The 11,516-nt window shown below is 38.5% G+C and overlaps 1 protein-coding gene across 1 annotated transcript; it reads left to right on the top strand.

Annotated features, from left to right (window-relative positions):
- The first annotated feature begins 1,354 nt into the window (after positions 1-1,354).
- LOC127617046 (centrin-2-like) lies at positions 1,355-4,340 on the top strand. Its single transcript, XM_052088917.1, has 5 exons — positions 1,355-1,428; positions 1,970-2,128; positions 2,276-2,404; positions 3,317-3,454; positions 3,586-4,340. The coding sequence occupies exons 1-5, from the start codon at positions 1,426-1,428 to the stop codon at positions 3,673-3,675; spliced, it is 519 nt and encodes a 172-aa protein (XP_051944877.1). The 5' UTR covers positions 1,355-1,425; the 3' UTR covers positions 3,676-4,340.
- Positions 4,341-11,516: the final 7,176 nt, after the last annotated feature.

Genomic DNA, 11,516 nt, shown 5'->3' on the forward strand with positions numbered 1-11,516 from the left:
GTAAAAGAGTATGTTCTTCAGGTATGCAGGTGAGTAGTATGAACAGATCTGGGAACGTTGGGATTTTCCTGTGACCCGAATATATGACTTAATAAAATATGTCATGCATTATTTGTCGATAGTTTATTTATTATTATTATTATTATTATTATTATTATTATTCCTCCAAGTTCCCCTGTGGATGGCATTTGAGGATTCTACAGTATAACAGCGGCCTCTAGAGGTGAAATAAAAACAATCCCTGACTCCTTGTGGGGATCTGCGGTATCTATGTCTTTCATCTTTGACAATATCATCCATATTTTTATCCTCACATCAAAGCATATTTAGTTTTTTTGTTTAGATAATCAAGTGTTCTAAATTGAAGCGAAGGCATGCAAAAAAACAAACAAACAAAAAAAAAGCGACTTTATGGAAACATGCCACATCTACACATATATCATGTCTCCAACTTCATATCTTAAAGTATATAAATAGTAATAGTAGTAAACATCTATTGAAATATACTGTATTTACAGCCACCTGCAGCCCTCTGACTGCTCCGATGCGGCCTGCGAGACTTTAGAAATAGAACAGAATTAGGCCCGCTATGGAGAAAGTATATGAAGTTCATATTCTGGGCACTGGATGTCGCTGTTTATTTAAATTAGTTTTGTTATATTTCATTTAATTGTATAAACAATATTCAAAATACGACACAAAATATACTAATAAATATGCATTTATTTACATGTATCTGCTGTCTGTGCCCCCAGAAACATCATCACTAGTAGACCAAAGCCAGCAATGTTGGAAAAAACTTTTTTTTGAAGAGAACATTTATTTTTTTTAAGACTGAGACAATAATTTTTTTTTTTCACCATTTGTTTTTCACCTTGCGGTTCAGAGCTTCTGTAAGCATTAAAAGCATACGATTACATGTTTACTGATAGTGGCACCTGGTGGCCAAGGTTGGTACCGCATACATTGTTTTGAAGACAGAAAAAAAATTTTGAAGAGCGAAAAAATACATTTTGGAAGAGAGAAAACAAATTAAGACTTAGGCTCAGTAAGGAACACTATTTTTTTACACAATTTTATTTTTTATTTTTTAACCGTTATTTTTTTTTCCCCCCACACATGCGATTCCGGGCTTTCGTATGAATTAGATACTGTATCCACCAGCTTGTTTGAAGAAGCGATATTTTTAGGAAAATATCCAATCCTACTATGGCGAATGCCTTGCTCATGAATATTGATCGAGTCGTCTTGAAGTTGCTTCCTGGAACGTCAGGAACGCAAACTAATTAATATTCATAAACCAAGCCTTCGCCACACACGTCGCGTCACGCCCATCAGGCAGAACGTCACGAAGCGTAAATAATATTCATGAGACAATCCTTCACCATAGTAGGTTAAAGAAATTCGGGTCTTCTTTCGCTAAAGATGGTGAGTCACTGCGAATGCAACTATGTAGCAATATTTGTGATTTGTGCATTTATGTTTGCGATTAATATAAGTAGCATCTCTTCCGTTAAACGATGTTTATTTATATATATGTAATATTTCCTTTTTAACGCGTGTCCTGTAGTATATAGGCCCAACGTAACCATATGTGATGCTTATTACTGGTAAAGGTCCTTCCATGTAAGTTAAGTATATATGAGTGTATTTACAATCATTTTAAAAATGACTATATAATATCACAGGTTTCCATTGTCCACTACTCTTCTTTTCTTTCACATAATAATCATCAAACAGTCTTATTCTAAGCATTATGCATTGTTGTCATATGCATTTTCCATTTTTACACTAGGGCATTGTATAATTCTCTATTGAGTATTGTACTGTATTATTATTATTATTATTATTATTATTATTATTTATCTCTCTCTCTCTCTCTCTCTCTCTCTCTCTCTCTCTCTCTCTCTCGTCCTGTATTTAGTATCTGCATTGAATATTGCTCTATTCTGTTCTGTTCTAAATATAGGCCACTAGTCCTAAAAGACCATCACTGGGGGCAGTAGCCCATCGTAAAAAAGTAAATCCAAAGCCTGAACTGACTGAGGAGCAAAGACAGGAGATCCGAGAGGCGTTTGAGCTGTTTGACACTGATGGCTCTGGTTACATTGAAGTGAAAGAGTTAAAGGTAAGATATAATGCCTCGCAATTGTTAGAAACATGCTAAATCACTTTGAGACTCAAGGGTCTCTGAGTGATAGTTTAATCAAGAATGTTGTCAAAGCACAAAGTACTGAACAAATGCATTTAATGGGGAATTATGCAAACTATCCAGGTGGCCATGCGAGCATTAGGTTTTGAGCCTAAAAAGGAGGAAATCAAGAAAATGATTACCGAGGTGGATAAAGATGCTACTGGCAAGATCACTTTCAACGATTTTCTGACAGTTATGACACAAAAAATGGTAAGATTTAAATGTTGATAAAACTGTCATTGGTGAATCTAACAAAACCTGTTGTGAAAATGTCTACGTTTTGAGATTTCCCCATATAATAACTGTAAAAAATTAAAGTACACACACGCACACACACACACACAGTATGTACTGTATATGTTATAATGTGTGTTTTTATATATATATATCACCGATCAGCCACAACATTAAAACCACCTGTCTAATATTCTGTAGGTCCCCCTCATGCCGCCAAAACAGCACCAACCCGCATCTCAGACTATTCTTCTCACCACAATTGTACAGAGCAGTTATCTGAGTTACTGTATACTCTGTCAGTTTTAACCAGTCTGGACAATCTCTGTTGACCTCTCTCATTGCCAAAACATTTCCATCCACAGAACTGCCCCTCACTGGATGTTTTTTTTTTTTGGCAGCATTCGGAGGGAATTCTAGGGACTGTTGTGTGTGAAAATCCCAGGAGATCAGCAGTTACAGAAATACTCAAACCAGCCCATCTGGCACCAACAATCATCCATGCGATGATCTAATCAGCCAATCATGTGGCAGCACTGCAGTGCATAAAATCATGCAGATACGGGGTCAGGAGCTTCAGTTAATGTTCACATCAACATGGAGCATGGCATGATTGTTGGTGCCAACAGCGATTGGCCAGACTGGTTAGAAATGACAAAGTCTACGGTAACTCAGATAACCGCTCTGTATATATATATATATATATATATATATACATATATATGTATATAAACACACAGTATATACACTAAAAATTTGAGTGCATACTACATCTGACTCGATCACTACCACTAATTACAGTATATCTTTACCCATAAGTTAAAAATAAATGAATGTGTGATTGTGGGTTGAATATAAACCAGACATGTTAATTCATGTTTTCTAAAGGCTGATAAGGACTCTAAGGAAGAAATTCTTAAAGCATTTCGGCTGTTTGACGATGATGAGACAGGAAAAATATCTTTCCGGAATCTAAAGCGAGTGGCCAAAGAACTGGGGGAGAACCTCACAGACGAAGAGCTACAGGTATGAGAATAATCGAGAAACTAATATTTGCTTTCTGGTCTAATGAGAATACAAGAAGATTGTCCCTCTGAATTTTCAAGAATGCAAAGCTGTGGGACAGATTTATTTTTCCATGTATATCTGTCTTCCAGGAAATGATTGATGAAGCAGACAGAGATGGCGATGGGGAAGTTAACCAACAAGAATTTCTTCGCATCATGAAGAAAACAAGTTTGTACTGACTGCCACCATAAGCACAGGAAATGTTCATTGCTATATAAATATCGTACCTTTTTATGATTTCACAGTTTTATGCACTCCATTCCAAAACCTTGATGCCTGTCATCCCCGGGGGTAATTTCAGGTCCATGGATGTTTGCCAAATAGCAAAGACATCAACTGTTTACAGACAATATATTTAAACCTTAGCATTAAATCTACATCATAAATCAGTAGCATATATCAGATTTATATGAAGGTGCAGTATGTGCTCAAATATTCTTTGAAACAGTGATTATAATATGAGTTTATGCCTTAGGGATTTTTAATGTTCAAATATATATATATATATCTTTTTTTTATTTTTTTATATGATTATATCACCAATTTAACAATCTAAATGGTCTATATATAAGCCTATATTGTACATTAACAATTGCTTCAGTTGACTTTAGCATCAGTGTTTTGTAGGCTTTATAATACTTTGCGCTTTCAGGGATGTTTGTAGTGTACCTTTCTCTGTACCTCGGCTTGTAAAGAGATCTCAGCAGTTTAAGTGAATATAATGTCATCCTGTGGTTGTATTTTTCCTATTTGCACATGTCTCTCTCAAACTGGTTTCAGATGTTTTGCACTTGATAACAACTGACATGCTATTTAAGTATTATTTAAAGTTGAGTAAAATATATCAAACAACTGTTCTTGAGATTACTGGTCTTGAGGTTTATTGTCTCAACAAGGCATGTAGTTTCCCTTCACTTTCATTGTATGGAAAAAAAGATGCAATGAAAGTCAGTACTGACAGTGGTTGTAATTCTAACATTTCCTTTTGTGTTCCATGAAAGAAAGTAATAAGTGTTTGGAACAATATGAGGGTGATTAAACAATGATAAAAGGATTATTTTTGGGTTAACTAGACCTTTAAATTACAATATACTGTATGCTGATCACACATTTTACAGATTTGCTTAACCCTTAAATACATAGGCATTTTGCCAAACATTATTACATACATCGGTTCTTTAGCAACCTGACAGTTTAATCCATTTACATTTACATTTATGCATTTGGCAGACGCTTTTATCCAAAGTGACTTACAGTGCACTTATTACAGGGACAATCCCCCCGGAGCAACCTGGAGTTAAGTGCCTTGCTCAAGGACACAATGGTGGTGGCTGTGTGGATCAAACCAGCAACCTTATGATTACCAGTTATGTGCTTTAGCCCACTACGCCACCACCACTCCAGTAAGCCATCCGTAGGTTGATTTCGTCAGAAACAGTGAAAAATTGCTCTGTTCTTTTTCAGTGGCCTGTCCAGCCCAACACAGCAACACTGGCTTGACCAATTGCATGGGATTGGGGGGAGTGTTTGAAAAGGCATGTTTTCAATTGCATCGGATTGGGGGCAGTGGTGGCTCAGTGGTTGAGGCTCAGGGTTACTGATCAGAAGGTTGAGGGTTCAAGCCCCAGCACCACCAAGATGCCACTGTTGGGCCCTTGAGCAAAGCACTTAACTCCAGGTTGCTCTGGGGGGATTGTCCCTGTAATAAGTGCACTGTAAGTTGCTTTGTATAAAAGCATAAATGTAAATGTTCAATGTTGCAATGAACTACTTGCACTGAGCCCGATGACGTACTACCACGTTGAAATAATGTGGCCCGCTAGTTTCCAGTTGTATGTGTTTACATGTGCCTTGTTCCCAAACTGCCAATTAAAACTCAAAACACTCCAGGAGTGTTTGGAAGAAGATTTTAAAATATGGATATTTTCAGAGACAGGAGAAGAAACATTTTTAACATTACTGTGTAAAGCTTCTTCATTCAGTGGAATAACAGTTTTCAGAGCTTTCATTCAGACCAAGCTGATCTGAGAAAGCATTGACTGTATACACCAAGCGCATTTCACCATTTCTCCTCAAACGGAGGCCTGTAGCAGACATTTAACAAAGATCATCATAAACCACAAATGATAGAAGGGAAGGAGACTAGTAAAGGGTGTCATGAAACAACTACATGCCTCGAACACTGCAATTCAAGAAAGATCTGATGAACACATCTGTAACAGGAGCCAGCTGGTAGATAGCTGTGCAGTGTGTAAACCTCACTCCCCTGGCCTCAAGAGGCACACTAGCAACTGACGCTAGAGGCTGTAGCCTTTAGCCTCCTCTTTAGCGCACCCGCCTCCCATGCCAGAGAAGCCGGTTCAAGTCCCATTCGGAGCGGGTCGAGTAGGATCGGTTACAGTGGTGCCGTGACCCGGAAGGGAGTGAGGTTTAGGTGGTTGAGTGTAATGGGAGCCAGCTGGTAGGTAGCTGTGCAGTGTGTAAACCTCACTCCCCTGGCCTCAAGAGGTGCACTGATGACAGATGCTAGAGGCTGTAGCCTTTAGCCTCCTCGTTAGCACGCCCGCCACCCACACCAGTTCGAGTCACGTTTGGAGCGGGTTGAGTAGGACCGGATACACAACCATCACCCCATTTTTATTAAATGTATGTTTTAATATTTATTTAGTTTCATTGATGAGTATATCCATATACACTCACCGACCACTTTATTAGGTACACCTGTACACCTACTTATTCATGCAATTATCTAATCAGCTGATCATGAGGCAGAAATGCAGTGCATAAAATCATGCAGACACCGTTCAGGAGCATCAGATAATGTTCACATCATCCATCAGAATGGGGAAAATATTAGATTTGGAATGATTGTTGGTGCAAGATGGGCTGGTTTGAGTATTTCTGTAACTGTTGCTCTCCAGGGTTTTTCACGCACAACAGTCTCTAGAATTTACTCAGAATGGTGCCAAAAACCTCCAGTGAGCGGCAGTTCTGCAGACGGAAACGCTTTGTTGATGAGAGAGGTCAACGGAGAATGGACAGACTAGTTCGAGCTGACAGAGAGGCTACAGTATATCAGATAACCCCTCTGTACAACTGTAGTGAGCAGAATAGCATCCCAGAATGCACAACACGTAGAACCTTGAGGCAGATACAACAGCAGAAGACCACATTGGGCACTTTATTAGGACCAAAGAGTTCCTAATAAAGTGCTCGGTGAGTGTATGTTGAAATGTAAAACCATAAGTAGAAGAGCTGCCAAAGATAATGAGTTATAACGTTTGAAATAGATTGAATATAGGGAGTGTCGTTAAATATATTTTAGCACAGTTTATTTTAAGGTTTTTAATTTTCATTTTTCCCCCCATGAAGATTTCAGTTTGTTTTTCAATTGAATTGTTCACATTATAGGTCACATTAAAAGTGGAGGCACTTACAAAGGCAGTCAATGGAGCCAATCTGTAAACGTTAAAATACTCACAGTTTCAAAACCAAGGGCGTAGCAGCCATGGGGGACACGTCCCCTGCACTCTTTAAATTGGTGATTTTTGTCCCCCACTTTTACAAGCTAAACCCAAACAGAGTCCAAATGGTGGATTTGTATACAGTATTATTTGCGTTTTGTTACTTTGGGCTGATTGAGCGAACATCCAGCCAATCACAGGTGAGTTTCATGAGCCGAAACAACCCTTACATAACAGGCCGTCAGTCAGAGAGTCAATATGGCTCCATTAATTTCTACAAAGCTGCTTTCAACAATGCTCATTTATCTATGCTTTGTATGCCATTGATGTTGATCTAAATGAATAATCTAAAGATGAGGAACACACAAATGGGAGTTATTTATCGGCATATCGTTCTTGATTGGCAGCAATAAAGGAAATGCACTGCAGAAAACAAACAGGACACTCCTTCTTTTAAGCACACATTGTAAGTGGAGTTTACAGGTGAAACTCGAAAAATTAGAATATCGTGCGAAAGTTCATTAATTTCAGTAATTCAACTTGAAAGGTGAAACTAATATATTATATAGACTCATTACAAGCAAAGTAAGATATTTCAAGCCTTTATTTGATATAATTTTGATGATTATGGCTTACAGCTTATGAAAACCCCAAATTCAGAATCTCAGAAAATTAGAATATTACATGAAATCAATAAAAAAAGGATTTTAAATACAGAAATGTCGGCACTCTGAAAAGTATAATCATGCATATGTACTCAGTACTTGGTTTGGGCCCCTTTTGCATTAATTACTGCCTCAATGCGGCGTGGCATGGACGCTATCAGCCTGTGGCACTGCTGAGGTGTTATGGAAGACCAAGATGCTTCAATAGCGGCCTTCAGCTCTTCTGCATTGTTTGGTCTCATGTCTCTCATCTTTCTCTTGGCAATGCCCCATAGATTCTCTATGGGGTTCAGGTCAGGCGAGTTTGCTGGCCAATCAAGCACAGTAATACCATGGTCATTGAACCAGGTTTTGGTACTTTTGGCAGTGTGGGCAGGTGCCAAGCAGGGGCGTAGCACCAAATTTTGGGCCCTGGGTACAAACCATCTTGCTGGGCCCCCGTACCAAATATGTATGTATAGAAAACTGACTTCTAAGGGGCCCCCCCTGCCTCGGGCCCTGGGTACTCGGTACCCTTTACCCCCCCAGTCCGACGCCCCTGGTGCCAAGTCCTGCTGGAAAATGAAGTCAGCATCTCCATCTGCTTGTCTGCTGAAGGAAGCATGAAGTGCTCTAAAATGTCCCGGTAGACGGCTGCGTTGACTCTGGACTTAATAAAGCACAGTGGACCAACACCAGCCGATGACATGGCTCCCCAAACCAACACAGACTGTGGAAACTTCACACTGGACTTCAAGCATCTTGGATTGTGTGCCTCTCCATTCTTCCTCCAGACTCTGGGACCTTGGTTTCCAAATGAGATGCAAAATTTGCTCTCATCAGAAAAGAGGACTTTGGACCACTGAGCAACGGACCAGTTCTTTTTTCTTTAGCCCAGGTAAGACGTTTGACATTTGAAGCCCATGTCCAGGACCCGTCTGTGTGTGGTGGCTCTTGATGCAGTAACTCCAGCCTCAGTCCACTCCTTGTGAAGCTCCCCACACATTTGAATGGCCTTTTCCTGACAATCCTCTCCAGGCTACGGTCATCCCTGCTGCTTGTGCACCTTTTTCTTCCACACTTTTCCCTTCCACTTAACTTTCTATTAATGTGCTTTGATACAGCACTTTGAGAACATCCAACTTCGTTTGCAATTACCTTTTGAGGCTTTCCCTCCTTGTGGAGGGTGTCAATGATGGTTTTCTGCACAACTGTCAGGTCAGCAGTCTTCCCCATGATTGTGAATTCAACTGAACCAGACTGAGAGACCATTTAAAGGCTCAGGAACCCTTTGCAGGTGTTTAGCTGATTAGAGTGTGACACTTTGAGCCTACAATACTGAACCTTTTCACAATATTCTAATTTTCTGAGATTCTGAATTTGGGGTTTTCATAAGCTGTAAGCCATAATCATCAAAATTATATCAAATAAAGTCTTGAAATATCTTACTTTGCTTGTAATGAGTCTATATAATATATTAGTTTCACCTTTTAAGTTGAATTACTGAAATTAATGAACTTTTGCACGATATTCTAATTTTTCGAGTTTCAGCTGTATATCAGTGACTGAGTCTGCATTAAGTTATGCTCTTTACATTGTTTGTGAGGTCATAGTTTGATCGGTTGATTTTGCTAATTGAAGCAGATTACCAGATCTGTGTTAAATATGTAAAGCTATTTTTAATATCAGCTCCTGTTTTTTTACCTCTATGTTGGTGTGCAATTGACAAATTGTGAGGGAAAAAGATTTTACTGAAGTGAATCAATATGTAGAAATGCTTTTTTTTATACATGAAAACCTACAGACATTATTGAAACTCATAATCATTATAAGACTATTATTGTTGTCTCTTGATAAAAGTCATGCTCAGCAGATCACAAACTGTAGGGAAATGATTTGCTTTGTTCTTATAATGCTTAAAAACTCTTCAAAAGTCTCTTTGTATGTCTGTAGACATTCACATTTTAAAGGATTATAATTTTATTTTGATCGTTGATTCAGTGACTAACTCATTTCACACAAGACACTCATTTGTCAGGAGTGGTGGTGGTGTAGTGGTCTAAAGCACATAACTGGTAAACTGGTAATAAGAAGGTCACTGGTTCGATCCCCACAACCATTGTGTCCTTGAGCAAGGCACTTAACTCCAGGTTGCTCCGGGGGGATTGTCCCTGTAATAAGGGCTCTGTATGTCGCTTTGGATAAAAGCATCTGCATTTACATAAATGTAAATGTTGTCACCACAAGAAATGGTCACTGAATCATTAAATGGATCTGAACAAACTTTGGTGAATGTAGTCAAAACACTCGAGCCACGTGGTTTAACCAATAACCACTTCACTAGAAGTCAGTAACTGTAATCTGATGACAAGAATTTAAAATGTAATGTATTACACAATTACTTTGTAATCAGATTACACCCAACACAGATTCAAATAAGATCTGAAAAATAATAGTGTCTAGAAACACTGACATTCCCATTTTTTGGTTTATCCAAAAGAATATTATTAGATTGAATGTGGATTGATTTCCAATTATCATAATTCCTTCAGCATTTCTTTGATTAATTTGTAATTTTTTATATATAATAATAAATGTACCTGTTAATTGGGCATACACTAAAATTTCACCTTCATTGTATTCTGGTTCATAAAAATAAACAATCACTTTAAATCACTAAAAGGAATATTCCGGTTTCAACACAATTTAAGTTCAATCGGCAGCATGTGTAACAACGTTGATTACCATAAAACGCAATTTCGACTTGTTTTCCTCGCAAAAATCGAGGTTACAGTGAAGCACTTACAATGGAAGTGAATGGGGCATATTTTTTGGAGGGTTTAAAAAGCCAGAAATCTAAAGCTTTTAATTTTATATAAGCACATTCATTTTTAATTCATTGTGGCAGCGGGGGCGTGGTCAAGCGCCCGTCCGGGAGAGAAAAGCGGTAAGGGCGCTTACACCTGAGCTAAATTATGTCTAACACCGGTGTCTAATTTCAGTGAGCACGGGGAGAGCGGCATAAAAGGGCAGCGAGTGTGCCTCCAGGGGAGGAAGATGACAGACTAACCCAGTGCGCTGTTATTGTGTGTTGTGTGTGTGTAAAGTTATAGTGTAAAGAGCAACATGAATTAAAAAGCTTACCTTGTGGGGAAGACGTGTTTCCTGTCGTCCTTCATGTGAAGAGTGCTACATTCATGTATTATTTGGGCTGTAAAGTTGTTTAAATCATTGGTTTTACAGTCGTTTTATGATTATACTGTTCATGGCATTACATTGTCATGGCAATGAAATAGTAAAATTGGAAATGACTTTACACAGAGAATGTTAGTAAGCAATTTTATCACAATAAATCACTTTAAACATGCATATTGTTTGCATCTTGTAGCTATACTTTTGAAAAACTGAGTATTTTAATGTTTACGGATCAGCCCCATTCACTTCCATTGTACGTGTCTCACTGTAAGCCCAGTTGACATTTACATTTATGCATTTGGCAGACGCTTTTATCCAAAGCGACTTACAGTGCACTTATTACAGGGACAATCCCCGGAGCAACCTGGAGTTAAGTGCCTTGCTCAAGGACACAATGGTGGTGGCTGTGGGGATCGAACCAGCGACCTTCTGATTAACAGTTGTGTGCATTAGCCCACTACGCCACCACCACTCAGGTTTCAGCTTCTTCGCAAGTCAAATCAACATTGACACAAATGCTGTTAATTTAGTTCAACTTGTGTTGAACCTAAAATATTCCTTTAAGTAGAAAATACATCTAGACTGGATTTTAATCGCAAGTAGATTTAATTAATGAGTGTCATCATATGTCTGTGTTGACAGTAAGCAAAACTACTTGTCTAATTTTATGGATGATGCCCTCTTTTGGCCATATGTAAAATAAGTAAAATCTTGGAT

Source organism: Xyrauchen texanus, chromosome 23 (genome assembly GCF_025860055.1).
Source record: "Xyrauchen texanus isolate HMW12.3.18 chromosome 23, RBS_HiC_50CHRs, whole genome shotgun sequence".
Classification (NCBI taxonomy): domain Eukaryota; kingdom Metazoa; phylum Chordata; class Actinopteri; order Cypriniformes; family Catostomidae; genus Xyrauchen; species Xyrauchen texanus.